This window comes from Squalius cephalus (genome assembly GCF_949319135.1).
Source record: "Squalius cephalus genome assembly, chromosome: 9".
NCBI lineage: Eukaryota > Metazoa > Chordata > Actinopteri > Cypriniformes > Leuciscidae > Squalius > Squalius cephalus.
Window position 1 is genome coordinate 10,204,754 of NC_137130.1, and position 26,547 is coordinate 10,231,300.

General features: G+C 36.8%; 1 protein-coding gene across 4 annotated transcripts in view; it reads left to right on the forward strand.

Annotated features, from left to right (window-relative positions):
- The window catches only part of erbb4b (erb-b2 receptor tyrosine kinase 4b), a 303,711-nt gene that overhangs the window by 247,557 nt on the left and 29,607 nt on the right, over positions 1-26,547 (forward strand). For all 4 annotated transcript variants that reach the window (XM_079882023.1, XM_079882024.1, XM_079882025.1 and 1 more), the window contains 4 exons: positions 1,787-1,919; positions 4,350-4,472; positions 5,679-5,777; positions 9,731-9,916. In XM_079882023.1, coding sequence (XP_079738149.1) covers positions 1,787-1,919; positions 4,350-4,472; positions 5,679-5,777; positions 9,731-9,916 — 541 coding nt within the window. The remainder of the gene's footprint in view (positions 1-1,786; positions 1,920-4,349; positions 4,473-5,678; positions 5,778-9,730; positions 9,917-26,547) is intronic.

Sequence of the window (26,547 nt, forward strand, 5' to 3'; positions counted from 1 at the left end):
GTTCACCCAAGAATGAAAATTATTTCATTAATTACTCACCCTCATGTTGTTCCAAACCCATAAAACCTTCATTCATCTTTGGAACACAAATAAATATATTTTTTTATGAAATCTGAGAGCTTTCTGTCCCTCCACTGACAGCTATGCAACTGACACTTTGACTCTTCAAAAAGTTAATAAAGAGATCGTAAGACTAATCCATATGAATTGATCGGTTTAGTCCAAATTTTCTGAAGAGACGCTTTATGTGATGAACAGATTTACTTTATTTGTACATTGATCTGCGAACATAAACGACGCTCAACCAAATCTGCTTGATGTGCGAGAACGAACATCATTGGTTCTTGTGGAAGCTCAACGTGCTTTAGCCTCCATTTACCACAACTGATGTGTGAGTTGATGATTGTTTATATGTAAATAAAAGCCTACATTCTGTTGTTCATCATATACAGTAAAGCAATTGTGTCTTTTGGACTAGTTTTACGATGTCTTTATGAACTTTTTGAAGCACAAAAGTTGTCAGTTGTGTAGATCTTTATTTGAGATTTTTCCGAAGATGAACGAAGGTCTTGTGGGTTTGGAACAACGCGAGGGTGAGTAATTAATGACAGAATTTTCATTCTTGGGTGAACTATCCCTTTAAGATATTAAATTTGCTGTAAGCAGTTTGTTTTATCGAATAACCAAAACAATTTCTACAACCTGTCAGAAATCACTGATATAAGTGTCCTGAGAAATCACCAGCACAAGACACTGTAAACAGTTTAAAAAAAAAAAAAACTGTTTATTTGAAAAAAAACTTTTTTTTATTTGTTTTTCTGATTAGTCCTTCAACAATTGATGTTCATTGCATAAAATGTAGCTACTTTGAACTTAATATGGTTTCTTAATGCAATGCTAATTATACAAGATACAAAAACAAATGGCAACTTTGAGATGTAAAATTCCAAGATATCCATCCAGCAATTATAAAACAGCAAAGTTGGAACATGAGCACATCCTGTGTGTACACAGCTTATATGCTTAAATCATTTTTCCCAGAAAAACTAAAAAGAAGACTTGGGTCCATGATAATACCCCTCAAATGACGAGTCTACTTTATATCCATGTGCTGTTAGAAATACGGGTGAAAAAAAGTGCAGAGACAATTACATGGTAAGATTGGCAGTCTAAAGAGTTGGATCTTAATGAAAGACCTGTAATAGTACAGCATGTGCTGTGTTTTGTATGCAGTCAGTCCTGATTTAGTGCTGCCGTTGAATTAGGCCTTTCATTAATGCTAAGGGAACATTTTCAGACGGAGTTTAAAACTGAAACCTCAAAGTACAGCCCAGAGAAGACTGATGCAAGATGACTGCAGTTGGAAAGGTTTTTTGCAGACACATCCAACCAAATATCTCATTTCTTTCTGAGAGTGAGGCTTTGTTCATGTTCCTTCTCATTTAAGGGATGTTGGCAATTCTCAGCCCGCGCCTCTGATGGGTTTCTCTACTGATCTGTACAGCTCTTTTGTTCTTCTGTAGTATGTGTCAGCGGTTCTCAACTATAAATATAAGTCTGTTGAGTTTTTCCAAAAATGTTGTATGTAATAAATAAATAAATGGATGTTTTTATTTATTCTTACATTTCAATGTTTCATTTTAATGATATCCGATTTTGAAATACCTTAGTCATGAAGCAGAACCAGTTGATAAGCTCTGGTTTACGTGATATGGGACCAATTACCCAGTAGTTTATTGTTATTGCTTATGGCTAATGTTTATTTTCTCTCCCGTGTTTCCCTCAGGACTCCTCTCATTGCGGCTGGGGTTATTGGGGGATTGTTTGTGGTGATCATTGTGGGCCTGAGTGTTGCCATATCAGTCAGAAGGAAGAGCATCAAGAAAAAGAGAGCCTTGAGACGCTTCTTGGAGACTGAGGTTAGACAAAGTCCATCTTTTCTCTCTTTTTCTTTTTTTTTTTTTACTTAAGCATGCATTCAGAAAACAGACAGAAGACTTCCTAAAGACTGTTCTCTCAGCCAATTTCATGAAGCCTGAAAACCAGAAGGACCTTAACAGTAACAATCATAATCTGTTGATTGATATTCAGCTGTTTGTATTTAATTGTCAAAAGATTAATATTTTTTTTGTATTATGTAATTAATTACAAAATAACAAAATGACAAAAACCAAGGTATTAAACAGTATTTTAGGCTGCGTTCACACTGCGTGCCTTAGTGCTCAATTCTGATTTATTGCTCAGATCTGAAATTTTTTTGTAGCTGTTCACATTGTTTTTTTTAAATGTGACCAATATCAGATTCCAGTGTGAACAGATCATGGTCCTGAACTGACCCGGGTGCGCAAAAAAACGGTAGAACACGACACACTGCAGGCTGTCATACGGAAATAAACACAGAGGACATTAGATTAAGTGATTATGTGTTTATTTATTGTGGGATCTGCCGCGGAATCCAGCGAATTTATGCACAGGCAATATATAAATAAAAAAAAGAGCAGAGTTTTTAAACATTTATGATATGACCCTCAGGTTTTGCTTGTATATAGAGCAGTCACTGTAATAATTTTAAGTTCTGACACATCACTGTCTTTCCAGTGACTACCAATCGCAACTGAAGTGACTCCCATGAGTGCAGAATTGTGACGAATGTTGCTCTAGAGTGTCATAAAGGTCACATGAATTCCGATATGACTGTTCAGACTGAGGTCACATTGCTAAACATCCGACCTGTATCAGATTTAGGACCACATATGGAAGTGGCACAAATCAGAATAAAAAAAATCTGATTCCATGTGGTTTGTGCCGCTCACACTGTCATGACAAAAAACAGATCTGAGTCACATCAGATTTGGTAACAGAGTTGCAAGAATAGCAAACCTCAATGTAAAATTAATATAAAATAGAAAAGAGTATATATATTATTTAGTTTGGCCACATGAGTTTGTTCATCCACAATTTATGAAAGTTAATCACTCCCTTTTACTGACCATTTATTGATATGAATTACTTCATTCTCTTGTAGGCCCTATTTTGTACCTTTTTCATGGTTAAGTTAATTAAGATTTCTATAACCGAAACATAGTTCAACTTTATAAAAGCTCTAAAGACAGTTAAAAGTACCTAACTCAATCTGTTTTGATTACTATGTAAACCTCATGAACAGTCAAACTGAATTATTCCAATGCTGAGGATAATAGCCTCTCTTTGCACCTCTTTTTAAAGAGATTGTATGTATTAATTAAATTAACATTAATGAGAAATCGTGTCCTTGCTGGTGGGATGTTGGCCTCACTTATGGCTTATTTTTCCTCTTAATGCTTACTGTTTCTGTCCTTCCTTTTCATTTACTCAATCTCCTTCTATCCATCCTCTTAATATTGTTGTTTATTTTTCATATCACAGTGTGGGTGGAGGGTTCATAATAGTGCAGGTTGCGCAAGGATCCTGCGTTTCTGTGCCCGAAGGTTCCGACCTCTCGTCTTCATGCGTACATATATCCTTATGGCCTCAGGCTTTGAACGGAAAGTATAATGCTCTCCTCAGATACTCCATAGAATAATCTGGAGCTGGCCCACGCATGCCACATAAGTAAGCACGTATTTGTGAAAATGGACATCATGTATGCCAATAACACAAATGGTCTTGAGCGTTCCCATATCTCAATTTTCACCGGAATAGGGTGTTCCTATCACTATAAATGTATATTAAGTTGGAGCAACACAATGCCACTTAGGTTTTTCAGCACCACGGACAGCTGATCTGTGTTTCAGCACCGCCTGCAGCGGACAGCTCCCTGGATCACAGCTCGTCCTCTCCCCTGGCTCTCCTCCGCCTTCTGTGTTCTGGCTCCTGATTTACAATTCCATTTAAATGAAGAAGTGCTATTGTTTTTTAATCAGGCGCTGTGATGAGCCGGGGGACGCCGCAAAGGGTCGATAGAACGGCTGATTTACGCTCTCTCTCTCTATCTCTCATTTTCTCTTACGCTTCCCAATCTCTCCTACACACTTTCTCCCTTCATATTTTTATCAGGATAACCTTCTCTATTTCTGTCTTTCTTTCCTGAATCTTCTCTCTTTGCTTTTTCCTCTTATCTCTGTCCCTCTCTCTCTCATCACATTTCAATAGTTCCTTTATCACCAGGGTTTTTTATGCATTGATTGAACTCCCAGACTCTTATATGCGCCACATAATGGCACAGCAAGACTAAATAAATTACAAGGAATTCATACACTATTGTCTGGGCTATTCAATTTATTTGAGTTATGGCCAAATGTTCATTGATTGTCCAGATTGATTTTAGCGTCACTGACAGCATCTTCCGTCCGTTGCTTTGTGTGTCTCAGTTGGTGGAGCCTCTGACGCCCAGCGGTGCGGCCCCGAACCAGGCCCAACTGCGCATTCTGAAAGAGACTGAGCTGAAACGGGTGAAGATTCTGGGAGCCGGGGCCTTTGGCACCGTCTACAAGGTAATGGCATCAAAGAGGAGACAGAGGGAACTGAAGAAAGATCTGTGCAGCCCGTATATTTTGATTAGGAAAGCATTATTGTAACTATTGCACATACATTTGCTGGGAGGTTATCAAAACTCTTAAAGGGATAGTTCACCCAAAAATGAAAATTCTGTCATTAATTACTCACCCTCATCTCGTTCCAAACCCGTAAGACCTTCGTTCATCTTCGGAACACAAATGAAGTTTTTTTTAATGAAATCTGAGAGCTTTCTGTCCCTCCATTGACAGCTACGCAACTGACACATTTGCACTTCATAAAAGTTGCAAAAGTTCATAAAGAGATTGTAGAACTAATCCATATGAAATGAGCAGTTTAGTCCAAAGAATGAAATGAGCAGTTTAAGCGTCAAAGTGGTATTTGCATAGCTGTGAATGGAGGGACAGAAAGCTCTCAGATTTCATCAAAAATATCTTCATTTGTGTTCTGAAGATGAACAAAAGTCTTACGGGTTTGGAATGACATGAAGGTGAGTAATTAAAATGAAAATGTTGGGGTGAACTATCCCTTTAACACTAAATATTCATTTGTTTTTATTTTATTTATTTTTTGTGCATAACTTTCCCCATACAGTGCTATGAACATGAAAGATAGTGTTCAAAAGTTTAGGGTCAGTATGTTTTTAAAATAATTGTATTCAGCAAAGATGTATCAACATTTACATCGATAGAAAAAAATTTAATATATGTTGTTCTTTTGAACTTTCTATTTATAATAGAATTTCCACAAAAATATTAAGCAGCACAACTGTTTTCTGAAGATTAGAGTAATGGCTGCTGAAAATTAAAAAAATTAATTTCACAATATTACTGTTTTAACTATATTGGTCAAATAAATGAGCCTTGGTGAGCATAAGAGACCTCTTTCAAAAGCATTAAAATATTTACCAACCCCAAACATTTGATCTGTAGTGCACTTCAAATCAATATCAAAACTCATGAAAATATTATACTTACTTTGAAGGAGGTATTTAAGTGTAGGCTCGTTTTAACCACCTAACAACCACCAAGAACACCTTAGCAGTGTGTTAAGAACAACTCAGAAGACTTCATCAACAATCTAGCGTCAATGCATGCTACTTTTGCATGAACATTCACATTTTCTACAGTAAAAAAAAAGTGCAATTCCTCCCAAGAAATATTTTTTTGTGTGTGTGATTTCAGGGTATCTGGGTTCCTGAGGGTGAGACTGTGAAGATTCCCGTGGCCATAAAGATCTTGAATGAGGCGACGGGCCCCAAAGCCAATGTAGAGTTCATGGATGTGAGTGTCACTCTGTTGCAAGGCTTGCAGCTGTAGTTTGTGTAATTCCACTAAGCGAATATTCAGCTCTTTAGTAGTTCAAAAGGAAAAATGCATGTAAACCTTGAACCATCCTCTTAGATGATGCAAGGACTATGAAACACTTACCAAAGGCCCTTACACACACGTTGAGTGCAATCTAAAACAGGTTATTTCTGCTTATTTGTTAGCAGAATGTTGCGTCTTTTTCATGTTAGTAATGCATGTGTTTGTTTTCATTAAGATATTTGAGCATATGTGCATGCATTAAAGCGTCCTCTCCATGACTCCCCCACATAAGGTATTTCCCACAATTCATCAGTGTTAATGGGCATTTCACTTTCAGAATATTCTTAGGGGTTTGTAGATGAACAGATCCACTCATACTGCGCTTAAACAACAGAAGCACGTGAAGGCGGATCAGACTTGTAGACGCTGGCCTCCGCTGTTGATTGGACGGGCACGCAATCATCTCAGCAGCTGGAGAATAGCAGGAGTGTGAATGCTCATTATATAACTGTCAAGTGTGTCATTTTATGTAGTGCTCAGATAATGGGTTTGTGTGTGTGTTTGTGGATGTTGGATGTGTGCTACACACCATGTTATTTTTTCAAAATGTTCAAACAAACGTAATAGGATCCCTCCAAGGCCTGAAATCATATTAATGGCTGAGGTATCTTTTATTGCAGTAATATAACCTTATGGCCCGAGGTTTGGAAATTATTTCTGAATTATCCCCTCAGCTGTTTGTGGAAATTATATGTATTTTTTTATGTTCTGCATTTTCTTAGTCCCTGATACTTTTATACTTTTGTTTGGACCACAGGTTAAATATGTTGGATATAAACTGGAATTTGGATCATAAATGTGTTCTCGTTTAGTAAGATGCTTCACGCATTTCTTATTTTTGACTAGATTTACTTAAAAACACTGTACTGAAGCACAGTAACTGAAATAGACAAGCATAAAGATTTTGTTAAATTTTGTAGATGCTCATCTTCAGCATGCAAGTGTGCAGTGTTAGTGATTTATGGGTAATAAGTCTGCCTTGTAAATCCTCCAGCTTACGCAAGTGTCGTGAAACAAAGCAAATAAATCCAACACTCATTTTGCAGACTATACTCATTGCAGCAGAGCAGACTATATGGGTCTGTTTCACTTATGAATCTCAGTGGGACGTCATGGGTGCGTGTTTCAACATGCATGAGAAGTGCTTCAGAACAAATCTTTAAGAAATTGTCTTTGCTAAAGCTGTTTGTAACATACATGCACTTCTGTTTTTTGTAACTGAAACATGCTCTCATTTGTCAAATATAAGACACTGCCATTCATTCTCACATATTTGTTGCCCAATAAGTCATGCACTGTTTATCTTGCTTCAGAATGTGCCATCTTTTAACAGATAATTTATTGTTGGACTGAGCTGTGTAACAATAAATCGCACTACCGTTTAAACGTGTGTGGGGTCAGTGAGATTTAGCAAGGACACATTAAATTGATCAAAAGTGACAGTAAATACATTTATAATGTTACAAAAGATTTCCATTTAAATAAATGCAGAAAAGAGTTATTTAAAACTGTAATTATATTTCACAATATTACTGCTTTTACTGCTTTTTTAAATGCAGCCGTGGTGAGTATTAGAGACTTCTTTCAAAAGCATAATTTTTAAATGTTTTTATATATATATATATATATATATATATATATATATATACATTCCCCTAAACTTTTGAACAGTAATATTTATACTGCCGTTCAAAAGTTTGGGATCTGTAAGATTTTTTAATGTTTTTGAAAGAAGTTTCTTATGCTTACCTAGGCTGCATTTAGTTAACCAAAAATACAGTAAAATCTGTAATATTGTGAAATATTATTATAATTGAATTGAAATTGAATGAAAACTGGTGTGTAAAAAAAAAAAAAAAAATCAGGAATCGTTTATCTTGAATAGAAAGCTTTTGTAACATACAATACCGTTCAAAAGTTTGGGGTCAGTAAGATTTTTTTTGGATATTAATTAATACTTTTATTCAGCAAGGATGCATTAAATTGATCAAAAGTGACAGTAAAGACATTTATAATGTTACAAAAGATTTCTATTTCAGATAAATGCTGTTTCTTGCTATTCATCAAAGAATCCGGGAAAAACAACTGTAAGTGTACACAACTGTTTTCAACATTGATAATAATAAGAAATGTTTCTTGAGCAGCAAATCAGCATTAGTATGATTTCTGAAGGATCATGTGACACTGAAGACTGGAGTAATGATTTCCCAACACAGGAATAAATTACATTTTAAAATATATTCAAATAGAAAACAGTTATTTTAAACTAATAATATTTCACAATTTTTTTTTTTTTTTACTGTATTTTGGATCAAATAAATGCAGCCTTGGTGAGCAGAAGAGACTTATTTTAAAAACATAAAAAAATCAACCGATCCCAAACTTTTCAACAGCGTGTGTGTGTGTGTGTGTGTGTATATACACTCACCTAAAGAATTGTTAGGAACACCATACTAATACTGTGTTTGACCCCCTTTCGCCTTCAGAACTGCCTTAATTCTACGTGGCATTGATTCAACAAGGTGCTGAAAGCATTCTTTAGAAATGTTGGCCCATATTGATAGGATAGCATCTTGCAGTTGATGGAGTTTTGTGGGATGCACATCCAGGGCACGAAACTCCCGTTCCACCACATCCCTAAGATGCTCTATTGGGTTGAGATCTGGTGACTGTGGGGGCCATTTTAGTACAGTGAACTCATTGTCATGTTCAAGAAACCAATTTGAAATGATTCGAGCTTTGTGACATGGTGCATTATCCTGCTGGAAGTAGCCATCAGAGGATGGGTACATGGTGGTCATAAAGGGATGGACATGGTCAGAAACAATGCTCAGGTAGGCCGGGGCATTTAAACGATGCCCAATTGGCACTAAGGGGCCTAAAGTGTGCCAAGAAAACATCCCCCACACCATTACACCACCACCAGCAGCCTGCACAGTGGTAACAAGGCATGATGGATCCATGTTCTCATTCTGTTTACGCCAAATTCTGACTCTACCATCTGAATGTCTCAACAGAAATCGAGACTCATCAGACCAGGCAACATTTTTCCAGTCTTCAACTGTCCAATTTTGGTGAGCTCGTGCAAATTGTAGCCTCTTTTTCCTATTTGTAGTGGAGATGAGTGGTACCCGGTGGGGTCTTCTGCTGTTGTAGCCCATCCGCCTCAAGGTTGTGCGTGTTGTGGCTTCACAAATGCTTTGCTGCATACCTCGGTTGTAACGAGTGGTTATTTCAGTCAAAGTTGCTCTTCTATCAGCTTGAATCAGTCGGCCCATTCTCCTCTGACCTCTAGCATCAACAAGGCATTTTCGCCCACAGGACTGCCGCATACTGGATGTTTTTCCCTTTTCACACCATTCTTTGTAAACCCTAGAAATGGTTGTGCGTGAAAATCCCAGTAACTGAGCAGATTGTGAAATACTCAGACCGGCCCGTCGGGCACCAACAACCATGCCACGCTCAAAATTGCTTAAATCACCTTTCTTTCCCATTCTGACATTCAGTTTGGAGTTCAGGAGATTGTCTTGACCAGGACCACACCCCTAAATGCATTGAAGCAACTGCCATGTGATTGGTTGATTAGATAATTGCATTAATGAGAAATTGAACAGGTGTTCCTAATAATCCTTTAGGTGAGTGTGTGTATATATATATATATATATATATATATATATATATATATATATATATATATATATATATATATATATACTAAAAGCTAAAAGAACCAGCTGTGTTTACTTAAAAAAAGAACAGTTTAAGACATTTACCTTACATGCTGTAAAATCTGACATTTAATCCACTCATTGTAATTGATGGATTATGGATTCCTGTGCTCTGAGTCACTGTTTTTTTCCCTCCAGGAGGCTCTGATCATGGCCAGCATGGAGCACCCTCATTTGGTGCGGTTACTGGGTGTGTGTCTGAGCCCAACCATTCAGCTGGTCACTCAGCTCATGCCCCACGGCTGTCTGCTGGACTACGTGCACGAGCACAAAGACAACATCGGCTCCCAGTTACTGCTTAACTGGTGTGTTCAGATCGCCAAGGTAAGACACCCCAAATCCTGATTGAACCAGAGATTTAGAGATCTACTTAAATGCAACATTAGTTGAGACCACTCTTATTTATCTTATATTTATGTGGCCATTGATATGGCTCATGTTTTTATTCAGAAGTACTAATAATTTGTACATATTAAATTCTTCCCAGTCATGCAGCGAGCATCATTTTTGCCATATTTCTTTGATATTGGACCCCCAACCTCATCTGCTGTCTGTACCACTCTGTTCATCTTCCTCCCACACCAATGGTGGCCATATTTCCTCCTCTCGGTGTCTCCCAGACTGGGAGTGCATGTGACTGATCTCAGAGCAGCAGCACCTCAAAGGCTGCTGGGATAGATAAGCAGCGTACAGCACGCTCTGTCCGATCTGAGCTCATAGTTGTATCTGTGAGCTTTGCTTTTTGTCACTCAAAACAAAACCTCTGACACCTCTGAGATGCAGAACTGTATATCAATTCTGTGTGTGTGTGTGGGAGGGGGGTTAAAAAGCAGAACAGTAACAGAGCTATTTCAGGAATTATTGTTTACAAAATATTCTTAAAAGGAAAAGAAAAAAGGTATCTTGAATATGAGTGCAACTGATGAGTGAATATGGTTACACAGGAGTTACATCACAGGTGGTAGTTGACATGATAATTTAAGCAGAGACTGTAGTATATGAACTGATATACTTCAGCTAAAACTATTTTAAAGTTAACATGAAATGGTGTTTGCAGCCTGAATTGTATTTGATTATATAAAAAAAATAGCAAGGGAGAGAAAGGGTACATACAGTACCTTTTAAAAATTTGGGGTCAGTAAGATTTTTAAAATATGTTTGAAAACAAACCATGTTCACCAAGGCTGCATCTATCTATCTATCTATCTATCTATCTATCTATCTATCTATCTATCTATCTATCTATCTATCTATCTATCTATCTATCTATCTATCTATCTATCTATCAACAAACCATGTTCACCAAGGCTGCATCTATCTATCTATCTATCTATCTATCTATCTATCTATCTATCTATCTATCTATCTATCTATCTATCTATCTATCTATCTATCTATCTATCTATCTATCTATCTATCTATCTATCTATCTATCTATCAACAAACCATGTTCACCAAGGCTGCATCTATCTATCTATCTATCTATCTATCTATCTATCTATCTATCTATCTATCTATCTATCTATCTATCTATCTATCTATCTATCTATCATTGCGAGTTACATTTTTACGGAGCCCCTTATGGGACATGGTGAAGAAAAAAAGTATGAGCAAATGTTTCGCGTTTCCCCGAGAAACTTTGCGTTCGCTCGCAAAATGTTTGCGTTCTCCCGAGAAACGTTGCATTCACTTGCAAACCACACAATAAAAATTTGTGAGAGAACCGAAAAGCATTGGCTCTTTATTTTTCCTCCCATCTATTTTTTTTTCAATCACCATGTCCCCTTAGAGATATATTTTAGACTTTTTCTTTTTTTTTTTTTTTTTAAGAAACATTTGTGAATGATTCATGACTCACTCAAACAGTCAGCCCTTTGTCACTACCTACTTGGGTAACTATGTAGCATGCAGAAAGGGTTACTGAAAAACAAATAATAATAAATATAATAATAAAATATTTTTTTTTATAATACATACATTCTCTAATGCATACAAATAAACATTATAACCAATAGAAATGAATGTCCATGTTAGCCACTGCTGGTGTGAGCTTAGCTTTGTATTGTACAGATGAGCAGACAAAAGCCAGATTCAACTGTTTAAATAAATCTCATGCATTTAAATCATAGTTTAAGAGGGCTAGTTGGTATTCAGGTGTTTGGTTGCTGTACTCACATGACCACTTCAGAGGCTTTCCAAATCAGCCATGCAGAAAAAAGATTTTAGGCACAATACTTTTAAGAAATGTTAACCTGAAGTGATACAACCGGAGGTTATTATTTATGTATTAGGCTCACCTTATGATAGTCTTTCTAGGAGCAGGCTGCAGTGTGGGAGTAAAATCAGACAGTGTCTGACCTGTTCTTTTCAATATAAAACGAGCAAAACGAGCCAAGGCTTTAGAAATGTCACCTCATATACTCGTGGTGCTAAATTACTGGCTTCACAATAATACCATAAACCAACCTTTCACCGATGCATTATACAAAGATATAGAGAGGTATTTCAGTTAGCCAATTCTTGGACACATACAGTATATTAAGCCCTATTGCAAACAACTGCGGTGATTGTGGATGTGGATCTTTATCAGTGAAACAGGGCTTTGGTGTCTCTGAAACTGTGTGCTTTACATACCATTTATTTGAATCCATTGCACAAAGTTGGCCAGTTACTATACACCAACTAATTTTGAGAAGAAAAAAAATCATTTTTTACTTATGTTTTGTTGTGGTCCATGCATTATTGATGAAGCAAAGCCGTGGTTATATGCATTATTTACAAGTACCTTATTACAGACATAGAGTGTGTTGTTTTTGCAATGCCCTCTTCATGCAGCTTCTCTGACGTACACTCATACTCAAACAGTGTGTGTGTGTGCGTGCGTGCGTGCGTGTGTGTGCATTAGGCCACCTGGCTATGAGGAGTTTCTTTTAATGAGGCCAGAGGAAAAGAAAACAGTCAAATAAACAGAGAAAGGACAATCAGGTTTGAGAGATAGTTGTGTAGTTATATATATATATATATATATATATATATATATATATATATATATATATATATGATAACAAGAACTCAGTTGTTTTTGGAGACAATGATGAATTGCCTATTGTCCTTGTGACAATTATTCAAGTACTTCTTCTTGCAGCGCACTAGACACTTAGTGCCATCTTCTTTATATATATAATGCAAGGCATTCTGACAGTCATTGAACAGATTGTACAAACTTCAGTGTCAGGCAAGTAGTTCACATTTGTTCACATACTTGCCCTCTATTATATTATTTATTATTTATATCTTTACAATCTATCAAATATACAAATATATATTTATATTTTTTTCCTTTACGGAAATTAAATAAAAGATTTTTAACTATTTTGGTGGAATTTTTTTTCTTTGCAAAAAAAAAACAAAAAATACAACAGTGTTATTGATGGTTTCAAGACCAAACATTTAAGTTTGTAAGGCATTAAAAATGGATGTACAAAATCAATGATTGTAATTTCTTCAGTTAGAACACAGCCCTGTCCCTAAAGGCCATGTGTCTGTTCTGTCAGCTAGGCTGAATCTCTCTCACACTGACCTCGGGTCAGCAGGCCATCCTTATTGTTGAGCCCTGCAGAGTTATGACCACTGGAATCGGACAAAGTGAATGTTCTTCTGGAGAGGGTACTGTAATGTACCATAAAAAAGTGAAAGAGGACATGAAGAAAAATTGAACGGAAAGCGTTTTTTAACAAGTACCACTCAGAGAGATAGAACATGGCAAAGTGTCCTAGATGACTACAAGCCTATTTTTGTGATTTGTCTCACTGTGCCCAACGGGTTATTGGCAGTCTGGGGGGAAAAAACACACTTCATGCAATAGATTATTTATGAAATAATCAGGCATGAAAGGAATTTTAATAAATAGATTAATAAATGAATAATTTCAATGAGATTAGATTGACCAGAGGTGCACTAAACCAGCATTTGCACTTCCTTATTTCCTTCACATTTCACTTGTGCTCTGTTAATGAATTGGACATGTGTGTGTAGAACGGAATAGGTGATCAAGTGTAGATGCTTTAAAAACTGACTCACTCAAGAGCCAACATAAGCCTGACGTGTGAAGGTTAAATTTTGATGCCCTGTGAGATCACCAGAGACCCCCAGTAGTACTTTTTATTAAAGAAAAGGTCAGGGGCACTGTGTGTGTGTGTGTGTGTGTGTGTGTGTGTGTGTGTGTGTGTGTGTGTGTGTGTGTGTGTGTGTGTGTGTGTGTGTGTGTGTGTGTGTGTGTGTGTGTGTGTGTGTGTGTGTGTGTGTGTGTGTGTGTGTGAGAGAGAGAGAGAGAGAGACAAAAACAATGATTTATTGTGACTTCTACTGGCCATTTGCCGCAACCTTCATCCTCTTAGCGTGTGGGTATTTTTGTATAGTGGCAGTCTTTGTGAACAGGTGAGATCTTCAAGTAAGGATTTTGTAGAGCAATAGAAAGCAGCACCATCTCTCAAATTAACAGTGTGGAGCTGACAACCATCTGCAGCCATGCAAGACTGAAGTTTCCCTCAAATACTAATTGTGAGGCACTGTACCATTACATTTTTGCAGTAATTACACATTTGGTCATTGTGTTTTGAATGTTTACTACTAGAGTCTGTATTTTCCGAGTGGCATTTAAGAAAACAGCTTAGAGGTGTAATTGTTAAGGAAACAGACTGTGACACACAGAAAGTGACAGCACAGGCAAACAACAGAACACACAGCATGAAACATGTTCACACATGCATGCACACTCATTAAGACTGCATCCCATGCACTTCTTTTACAGCCCATTTACATAGTCATTCTGGAATCAGAGAGAGCTGATGTTTGTGCCTGCGTCTTTCAGGGACTACTGAGTTGACAGTCCTGCCGGCGGCTGTCCATCAGTTTCCAGTATACGTCCTATGGCAAGCCCCAAAGGGAAAAATACACACCACAGTAGTTTCAAGTAATTAGAAGTTTTAATTAGTCCATCCATTTCTAAAAGTTCGACCCATTTTGGTTGATTTGCAGACCGTTGCTAACAAAAATATGATAAAACCAAATAGTATGTAAATATATTTTAGGGGAGAGAGGTGTATATATTAAATAAAAAGTCAGAATTGTGTGATATAAAGTTGCAATTGTGATTTATAAAGTCAGAATTATGTTAGAATAATTGTTAGAATAAACTCGCAATTCTGACATTTTTTCTCCGAATTGCATGTTTATATCTCACAATTATGACTTTATAATACGCAACTGGGACATATAATGTCAGAATTGCGTGATATAAAGTCAGAATTGTGAGATATAAATTCGCAATTGCGAGAAAAAAGTCAGATTACAAATTACAAGTTTATTTCTCGCAATTGTGAGTTTATATCTTGCAATTCTGACTTCATAACATGCAATTGTGAGTTTATATCTCGCAATTCTGACTTTATAACACGCAATTGTGACTTTATATCATGCAATTCTGACTTTATAAACTCGAAATTGTGAGATAAAAAGTCGCAATTATCTTTTCAAATGTTTTATTCTCTGGCGGAAATTAGCTTCCATAATATATATAGAGAGCGAGAAAATCCTCCAAAACACACCTGACATGGTTCTGCCAGTTGGAAGTGAACTTTATAATGGAAAGTGTAAATACACTCTGGGTAGACGGTGGTTTAAATGTTATTTCAAGTTGCAGAGTTCTTATTAAGAACAATGATGATACTGATACAATCACAGGCAACAATTATCCCTTTTATCCTTTCATGGTTCAGGAAATCTTGGAATCCTCCCATTCTTCATGTTTGAAGCTAAGCCAATTGAATTTTCAATAGATGTAATTAAATTGACGCTTGATATTCAATGGTTTTAGTTGAGATGACAATTATCTGGCTTCTAACTTGCTAATTATAATCTACGGATTGACCGTAGATAAAGATATGTGAAGATGTCTTGAAAGAACACCTTTCCTGAACAATGTAACCTAATTAGCTAAATAAAGCTGTAATTGTCATCCCGGTTAGCTCATACCTGAACCTAGATCTCTCCGATTTGAATTGAACCTTTAAAAACATCCTCTGAGTCCTGCAAACCCAAGACAAACAAATGAATGCAAAGCAATTTACTTTAAAGGCCATCCATACAGATCTTTTCCAATATTCATATGAAATATATTTTGTCATTCTCTCACACACAATCATTCATCTCACATCTCCTCTACCTCTTCTTCACTCTTTCTCAACCTTGCTTTTTTATGCTGGGCTGCTGAAATTTTAAACAGGCAAGAGAGAGAGTAAGACAGCACTGATGTCAGGGAACACAGAGGCTTTCTCAGCTCAGTAGACCTGCAGACACTAGAGCGAATCGCCAGTGTTAGATGAAGTTAAAAGGGACACCAAGTGTTTAGCAGGGGCTTCACTCTCAATTATCTGGATATCAAAACTGCCTGTCTAACAGAGCAGCTTTAATTGCTTTGACCTCTGTGAATCTGTCAGTTTTTTTGTGGTGGGAACGAGGGGGGTATGGGGACCTGTAATTTGTCCTCAATTTCTATGAGCATGCCATGTGACGTACAACCAAAAAAACAGCTGTAACTTTCTATAGAGTTTTATGAAAGATATGCTAAGAGTAGAAGTTTGAGTGTTGTTTTTGTTGTGTTCTAAACCCAAGTAAGCTGCCTACAGTATAGGCAGCGTTTATAGGCACACTCTGTGCATTCCGAAAGGTAGGGTAGAAACAAGAGTCTTTTGCTGTGATTTAGCTTTGCATGTAGTCTTGTCATGGTTATTATCATTAGCTAAAACTATTTAATACATTTTTGTTCATTTAAATAAAATATAAAAATTAGATTAAAAAACTAAACAAAAATTGGAAATGGTGCTTGGCAACTAAATGAAATAAGTTTAAGGGCACTAAAATTACTAACTCTAAATAAATAAAACCTAAAATTGAACTAAAACTTGATTAAAAATAAATTCATCCTAAACGGTAATATTTCAAAAATGACAAAAGCATACATGTAGCAAAATTACTAAAACGTTAAATAAAATTGAAATGAAAACTGAAAATATAAAAATAAAAATTAATAAAAAATAACATTAATTAATAAAATGAATAAAAGCTGTAATACTAAATAATACTAAAATAGCACTGACAATTATCAGATAATGCAATACCAATACCATCAATTTAAATAAAATTGAAATGAAAACTGAAAATATAAAAATTAATAAAAAATAACATTAATTAATAAAATGAATAAAAGCTGTAATACTAAATAATACTAAAATAGCACTGACAATTAGCAGATAATGCAATAGCAGAAGGCATTGTGACAAGCTATTAAAGATATTATGAGAAATATCTTTGTGTTTTGTCAATACAATAGGAGTCAATGGACACCAAAACAACATTCTTTAAAATATCTTGTGTGTTTCGCAAAAGAAAGAAAAGTCATACAGGTTTGAAACAACATGAAGGTGAGTGAAGGATGATAGAATTTTCATTTTTGCGTGAACTATCACTGAGAATTTAGATACCCTCATTCACTGTTCCATTGATACTAATATAGTCCACTTGATGGAGTGAATGAAAACGAGCGAGAAAATTCTGACACCGCGCTGGAAGGGCTGCCGCTTTTTTATAGTTTGTGCTTGAAAATTAGCAAACTGGCAGCTCCAGTAGTAATGAAAAGATTTATAATGTACTCTGCCATGGAAAGTAGTTTGCATAAACCTTAATTAAACAATTTAGTAATCAATTAAAAAGGAATTTATTCCTGTATGATATTACGCTGTACACACATTGGACCAGTGGTTTGTAAAATGGATGGATGGATGATTCAGCTCCATCTTCTGGCGAGACGCAGGAATTCATTCGACGCCACCCTCACAGTGCATTATGGGTATTCTCTAGCCGTTGAGTGTACATCAGTTGTACACTCATTATTGTGGTGCATCATGGGATTGAATGAGTGCACTCAATAATGTCCACTATGCTTTTTGGACACCACTATAAATGTGCCCTATTTAAGGGTATAGGAGGCGATTTCGAACACAGCCCTGGAATTGAATTGGTCACTGCAACTAGGTGTTGAATTTGTATTGGAATGACAGGAAGAGAAAGTTAAGCATAACTGCTTTAATCAGACTTAAAGAGCAATAGAGACATGTGAGTCATTAGCAAACGCAATCATCTAATCTGAATATAAACGGTTTTCCTCTTGCCGTTTCATCAAGGCCTCTTCAATTAGCTGGAGATGATAATGACTTGGATCGATTGTTGTGCTATTTCATCAGGTCAAGTTAGCCATATTTACCACAGGCGGCCATCTGTTATGCTGTAGCGTGCACAGAAAGGATGACTTGCCATGTGTCTGCGTGCAGAGAGTATCACGGACTGCTCACTGGCCGCTCGCATGCAGACAGACAGCTGGGAGCACAGATGCACATTTGGAGCAGAAATGTCTGGGAAAATAGGAGAGGTTGTCTGAATCGCTGACTGACACTTAGCACTTGTCGTTTGGAATTGAGGTTTTCCACCAGGGCTAGTTTCATAAGGCACAGGATTTAAATTAGTTTTAAGTCAGCGTTTTAAACACTTATGGTGGAAATCAACTGATACACACACAGCCAATATTAGACCCCTAGAGACGCCTGGACAAAGTAAATGATTAATAGACTGGAGCTTAAACGAGTACAAAAAAAAGGAAAAAATGTACTCACCCTCATGTTATTCCAACATGTATTTTCCTTCTGTGTAATAAAAATGTAGATTTTATGCAAAATACTGCGTAATAACTGCTCTTTTACGTACACTCCATATGACTTATAAAATATAGCCTATATAAACATGACTTAATATGTGATGATGAAACAATTTACAAATGACAGAAAACCATACAGAGTTGGAACAACATGGTAACAAGTAAATACTGACAAAATTGGGTGACAAAACGCTTTAATTGTATCATATTTGTGAGAAGAAAATCTTTTATATTAACAATATCATTCTAGCTTTAAAATGACAGACTATTGATTGTTCCTATAAAACCTAGAGAAAAAATGGTTTTCCCCAGAGAAAATGTGATTTTCCCACTTTAGGATCATCTTCATTTAGCTCTGACATAGTACCTGTCTGTCGTGATCTCACACCTTTCTCCCACACTCTTTAGTTTTTTCTGACTTGTGCATGTGTAGTCCAAGCCCGACATTTGCTGTCAGAAGGAGTTTTTTGCGAGAAACATAAAACACACGCACATTTGGCATAGCGCCTTAAGTTAAAGGAGCGTAAGAATGAATGTGTTGTGCCGCCTCAAGCAAAATGACTTTACCCTTCTCTAATTTTTCTTATTTCTGAAGAAAATGCTTTTTGTTTTTGTTTTGTTTTATTTTTCTTCCAGGCATGCGAACATCAGCAGAGCGCCATCCATACACAGAGTTTAGTATCTAGTTTATAATATAATAAACATGATACTAAACTTTGTGTATGGATGACACTCTGCTTATGTACAGTATATATACATTTTTTTGAGAAAGAAATTTAAGAAATGTATAATTATGTTCAGCAAGGATGCATTAAATTGATCAAAAGTGACAGTATAGACATTTATTATGTTGCAAAAGCTTTCTATTTGGGATAAATGCTGTTCTTTTGAACTTTCTATTCATCAAATAATCCTGAAAAAAATAAAAATACACAACTGTTTTCAACATAATAATAATAATAATTGTTTCTTGAGCATCAAATCATCATATTAGAATGATTTCTGAAGGATCATTTGACACTGAAGACTGGAGTGAGATATATATATATTGTTATGTATATTTATAATTTAATTATTTTATTACATTATATTTATTTTTTAATTCAGCAAGGATGAAGTAAATTGATTAAAAGTAACAGTAAAGATATTACATTGATAGAAACAAATCTAATTCAAATCAATGTTGTTTTTTAACTGATAAAAATAAGAGATGTTTCTTGAGCACCAAATCAGCATATTACAATGATTTTTGAAGGATCATGTGACACTGAAGACTGGAGTAATGATGCTGAAAATTACATTTGAAAATATATTAAAATAGACAACAGATATTTTAAATCGTACTGTAATATATTTTCTATATTGCTGTTTTACTGTATTTTTGATCATTGAAATGCAGCCTTATTATTATTATTATTATTTTATTATTTCGATTTATTTGTATTTTACTTAATTGGCGGAAACCAAAAAGATTAATCACAGCAAATTGACAAATTTATCGCTACTATGCATGTGATGGTATCAAATTTTCATGTTGCAATAATTACTGATGCTTTAATCACGGTATACAGTATTATCACGATATTGAAATAAGCTGAATTATTAGGCCCGTCGTCAATTATTCCTTACAAATCGTATTACCGAATACCGGCACATCTAATCACTACAGATATTACATAACACTTAAGTCAACAAAATCGTAAGAAATTGTATAGATGATTGCACAAGCCATTGTAAAATAGCCAATATTCACACACCAGTGACTGTTCATTACATTTCCCAGAAGCCTTATGCTGATGCCCTTATCATGGCTGCCACAGAGGTTTACTCATTGTTGCAATGGAGCCAGACCAGCCTCAGAGGAAAGGCATGAACATCCCCTTTTCCTGAAAAAAATACACACACCGGCCCCCAGCGCCAAACACAACCTGCAATATTGGTTTGCAAGATGTGCGCCTAACAGACACTAGAGGACAGAGCTGTGTTTTGAGGAGCAGACAGGTGTGTATAATTTACTGTGGCCCGAGGAAGGCCAGACCTCGCTCGGAATCTGTAAACAATTGTTCAGGCCAGGTCAGAGAAAGAAAAAAGGGGGAGAAAAAGACTCTAAAATGGGGCAGAAGCCAATGTTGTTAGAAAGGAAATGGGCTGCGGTGCCAATGAACTATCTGAGATCATATCTAGAGTAAATTAATCACCCAGCAAATGAGTGTTAAGCTCTTCTTTGTGCCCTGGTGTAATGCCACATGAGGCAAAGGACGACTGCATGACCTTACAGCAGATGCATTCACACTGGATTGAGTTGTTTGATTTAAAGGGTGCAGACTTGGAATTAAGCCTTTTCCCCGTTATTATTTGATTCACAGGACCGGACACCAGTTACCTTGCCAAGAAAAATCTTTATTCTTATATGTCAGGCGAGAAACTCTGAGAAGATGTTATATTCATGCCAGGTCTATGCGTTTCCGTGTTTCTCTGCTGTAGTACAGTAAGATTGAGCTTAAATACACAACTGAGCGACTTTCGACTTCCTTGTAAGGTAGAAAAACACTGTTTAAAGATGGAACGTATATGCTAATGGTACAATCCACTTTCCACATTAAGAAACTGTTTCTCAGTCTATATTAGTGGTATACAAATGGTACATTTGCATCAGTTGAAACATTCATTTTCTTGCAAAGAGCATACCAACTGTACACATTTGAAGTATCATCATCATTGGAACTCTCTGCTAAGTGAACATTGCATTTTACACATACCTTTAAGCAAAATACATAATCCTCCCAGCTACCCTCCTTGTGTCCATGCAGTCTATAGTCTAACTCATGCATTTTAAACTTCATAATATAATAATACTAATAAAGAATAATAATACAGATACATAATATTAAATAATGAAATTATATTCAAAGATGAAATTTTACTCTTCAAAGGGATAGTTCACCAAAAATTTAAATTATGGAGACATTTGCCCACCCGCATGTCATTTCAAAGAAGATTATTTCTTCTGTGAAACACAAAAGGAGGTTTTGCTGACTGTGTAGGGTGCACTTTTCAATACAAATACAGTAGAAAAGCTCCAAAAAGGATAATTAAGTAGTCCATATGAATTGCACACATTCATTGGTGAGGTGTGAGGTCTGTGTGTAGGTTATTCTCTCTCTCTCTCTCTCTCTCTCTCTCTCTCTCTCTCTCTCTCTCTCTCTCTCTCTCTCTCTCTCTCTCTCTCTCTCTCTCTCTCTCTCTCTCTTGCATCTCTATCTTTGCACCAACTGTGTTTCATCGAAGACCTCATATCACTCACATGGTTCATCTCTATGTAATTAAAAACCTTTCCATTATGTAAAGTATAAACAGTCAAGAGCTCTTTATGATGATGGTTACTAAATATTTAATATTGAATTATAGATGTCATTTGTAGCCTATTCAGTCATCAGTCTTTTTTCTCACTCCCAGTGTGATTCCCCGGGAACGTGTCTCTATCCCACTGAATGGTTAATGTGTTGCCAGGCATCCGTTACAGCTTAAAGAGACGCATCCAGGCCAACAAATTGAGCAGTAAATTGGTGGATATGAGGTTCAATTAACAGCAACAAGTCATGTGAAGAGAGTGACTGCATCCTAGAGAGTCACCATCACTCATTTTTTCTTGAAAGTTAAAGTCTGTAGAGTGGAAGTCACTCTTAACCTAAATACATTCTGCTCCATTTTGGATGGCGTTTTTATTGTATTTTATATATTTTTTGAAATATTTTTTTTTTGTACATTTTCTTCTGAAATATAAATTGTTTTCATAGTACCTGTTATAGTTGGTCTTGGGAAGCGATTAAAGAGATAGTTCACCCAAAAATGAAAATTATGTAATCATTTTTACTCACCCTCATGTTGTTCTAAACCTGTATGACTTTCTTAGGTAGAACATAAAAGATGTTTTGAATAATGTCTTTTTTTTTTCTTTTTTTTTCAAAGTAGTTTGGACCTCAACATTCTTCAAAATATCCATAGCAGGTTTGGAATGACGTGGGTGTAAATGATGACAGCATTTTTAGGTGAACTATCTTTCGTGGTAAAATATGGTATGGAAGAAAACAACATTATTCCGTTTCCACTAATAATTCCAATGTGTGATTTTAACGATTGTAGGTCACAGTAGAGGACAAATAAGAGTGTGTGTTTTGGGTGGGGGTGATGCCCCCTCTCCCCTATTGTGCCCCCCACACTGTGTTGTTAATGAATTTGGCCCCCCACCCCCAAAGCCTCCACAGGTCTCCAGGTCTTCAGGTCTTACCTGATTGAGAGGAACACGTAGGTCTCGCTCCTCCCTCACGCCGAGCACATTATCAAGCCCATCTGGTGCCCCGTGCCCCATGCCAAGTACAGCCCAGTCCGTCAGGACAAGGTCATGTGTTGGCATATGTTCTGGCACACCATTTCCCTCCCCAAAGGCCCAACACCTGAGATCAGAACCATGCGCTGAAGGAGCCAACTAGAGGCGTTACTAGAGGCAATTTTACTAGAGAGATCGCTGGTAACAGTGATCAAGGACTAGTACATGGATAAAAAATAACTATGTATTTGTAGCAATATTTTTGTAGACAAAACTATAATTATGGACAAAAAAAAAATGTATTGAGTAGAAGCATATGTTAGACCTATCACTTCTGCCACTAAAGATTGCTTTATTAATCATCTTCCTTATCAGTTTCATCTCGTCAGCATCGCAGATAGCTTAGAAGAACTCGATATTGCAACAGAAACTTTTAACTTTCTATTTTCCAGCACTTTAGACACAGTTGCTCCGTTGCGCTTAAAGATGATTAAAGGAAATAGTCCAACACTGTGGTACAACGAGCACACTCGGGCCCTTAAGAGAGCAGCCAGAAAAATGGAGCACAACTGGAAGAAAACAAAACTATAGGTATTTCGCATTTCATGGAAAGAGACCTCGATTGCATACAGAGAGGCCTTAAAAGCTGCTAGATCTGCTTATTTTTCAACCCTCTTAGAAGAAAATAAACAAAACCCTAGGTATTTATTTGAAACAGTGGCTAAACTAACGAAAAATAAAGCTTCAAGTCCAAACGTTTCCAAGCAGCACAGCAGTAATGACTTTATGAACTATAGACCCTATACTGACTAAGCTATTGAAAGATATGCTTCCAGAGGTCATAGATCCTCTTCTTAATACTGTATCATTAATTCATCTTTGTCATTAGGATACCTCAGCTTGTTAAAAAAAATGCAACTTGATCCTACAGAATTAGTCATTACAGGCCAATCTACGTTTTCTGTCAAAGATACTAGAAAAGGCAGTATCCTCACAACTATGTTCCTTTTTAGAAAGAAATTTTATCTGCGAGGATTTCCAGTCAGGATTTAGACCGTACTATAGTACCGAGACAGCTCTCATTAGAGTCACAAATGATTTGCTCTTATCATCCGATCGTGGTTTTATCTCTCTATTAGTGTTACTCGATCTTAGTGCTGCATTTGATACTATCGACCACAACATTCATTTAAATAGACTCAAAAATTATGTTGGCATTAGTGGAACTGCATTGGCATGGTTCAAATCATACTTATCTGACCGTTATCAGTTTGTAGTAGTAAACAAAGAGATGTCTTATCGATCACAAGTTCAGTATGGCGTACCACAAGGCTCAGTACTAGGACTGTTGCTGTTCACTCTGTACATGCTACCCTTTGGAGATATCATTAGGAAACATGGCATTAGTTTTCACTGTTATGCTGATGATACTCAGCTTTATATTTCTTCATGCCCTGACAAAACTTACCAATTCACAAAATTAACGGAATGCATAGCTAATATAAAAAACTGGATGACTAGTAATTTCCTACTACTTAATTCTGAAAAAAACAGAGATTCTAATTATTGGACAAAAAACTTGGTGGCTGCTCTGTCAAGTCTTCGTCGTTGGTTAGGAACCTGGGTGTGCTCTTTGATACCAATCTTTAATTTGAAAGTCACGTGTCTAGTATCTGTAAAACCGCATTTTTCCATCTTAAAAATATATCTAAATTACGTCATATGCTCTCACTGACAACAATTAGTTCATGCGTTCATTACATCAAGGCTAGATTATTGTAATGATATTACGGGTGGTTGCCGTGCACGCATAATAAATAAACTACAGCTGGTCCGAAATTGCGATCTCAAAATTCCGGCCAGTTGATAATACCTAGAATATCAAAATCGACTGCTGGCGGTAGATCCTTTTCCTATTTAGCACCAAAACTTTGGAACAGTCTTCCTAACATTGTCCGGGAAGCAGACACACTCTGTCAGTTCAAACCTAGACTAAAAACACATATCTTTGGCCTAGTATACACATAACACATTATAGACTTCTATAATTCAATGTTAGGCTGCATAGTTTAGGTCAGCCGGAACCGGGAACACTTCCCATAAATCCTGATGTACTTGTTACATCATAAGAAGGATGGCGTCTACGTTAATATTACTGTACGTACACACCGCCGCCGACTTGAGCTTCCAAAGTTACCGGAAATCATTCATTTTCAATGGAAGCTGGCTTCTCTCAGCTGCAAGGAGCGTCAAATCCATCGGCGTCGCGTTTTGGGCGTTTTGAGCGACCAGAGCGTCAATCAGAAAGTTGAAAGTAGCTCAACTTTATGGTAATGAGCTATGACATGGTTCAGCGGCAAGCAGCGGCAAAACGCCAGCAACCAATCGGAATATAGACGTCCTTCGCGCTGGCTTATTCCGGAGAAACATACGATGTAAACTTTCATTCCTACCAAAACATTAGTTCCGAGAAAATGGAGGAGAAGCTGACCATCGCCGTTGCTGGGTTTCCTATCATTATCGGATTAATCGCACAGTTTAACCATCATAGAGTGAAAGTTTATCATTTGCATGTGTTTTTAAGTCCTGTCAGTTTAACAAGGGCACGCTTGACAGGGCATATATAAGAACGAGCAGAGAGAGAGAGAGCCCCGGCTGTGCGCGCGAACTCTCTATTAATAATAATAATAATAATAGCTAATTATTCTTTTTTTCCCGACCAAATGTGACCAAAACGGTTCTAAAAATGCTGTCATTATAAAAGGTTTCTAGTGTCAATGTATTGCTTGTTTTTTCTGTTTATATTTCATGGTGTGACACTTCTCTTCTCCCATGATCGAACATACTGTAGAATGCTGCTACGTCAGAGCGACCAAAGCGTCAACAAGCTTCCCCGTACTTTTTGACAAGCGTCCTTGACAGGGCGGCCAGAGCTTCTTTGCAGCTCAAGTCGGCGGCGGTGTGTACGTACAGTAAGTCTCTCTGTTTATCCTGAGGTTTACCGCAGTCCGCCGGATCCAGGCTGTATCCAGATCTGATGAAGGAACTGCGTCTGGACACGACGACAACGCAGTCCTGAAGTGTCAACTAGGCTCTCCCCTGTGAAGGCCTCCTTCCCTTCCTTTTACCTCTGTACAGATAAAACATTGTCATTTTATCTGTACAGAGTCACCAAGTGGCCACGCGGACGTGATAAATAATTCTGTATTATACATTTTTAAGGCCAGACAAGTAGGATTGAGGGTTGATTTGTAAAGGACTACACACCTGCGCACATATATATATTAAAACGCGCATACCTAAGAACTGAACACGTGATGCGCATGTGCGCGACGTCGGTGTTTGCGCAGAGATAACTGATAATTGTTTGCACCTTGGAACCTATTTCCGGGAGTGTGTTCTCGAGCCACCAGGCACTGTTTTGTGCGGATGGGCGGCCAGAGCGCGTTGAGGGTTTTCTGTTAGAACTGTGTCATGTTATCGGCCCCTAAGTTGATAACTAATGATCTTCGCAACGGAAGTGAATCAATCAATCAAAACTAACTTTAGCTGGACAATAACATTATCTAAGAGCTGCTGTAAAGCCAAAACAATCTCTGTCAGTGTAATTTCCTATTATCACTGTAACGCTGTTTTGAAACAATTCATATTGTTAAAAGCGCTATATAAATGAAGGTGACTTGACTTGACTAGAATTCACCTGTATTTTCTCATAAAAAAACATATCTATACCTTAAATCAGGGTTTCTCATTCTTTTTGTCTTCTTTACTGGATATAATTTAATATTTACAGAAATACACTCAAAGGTTTAGGGCCAGTACGTTTTTTTGGTAACACTTTAGATTTGGGAACACTGCACT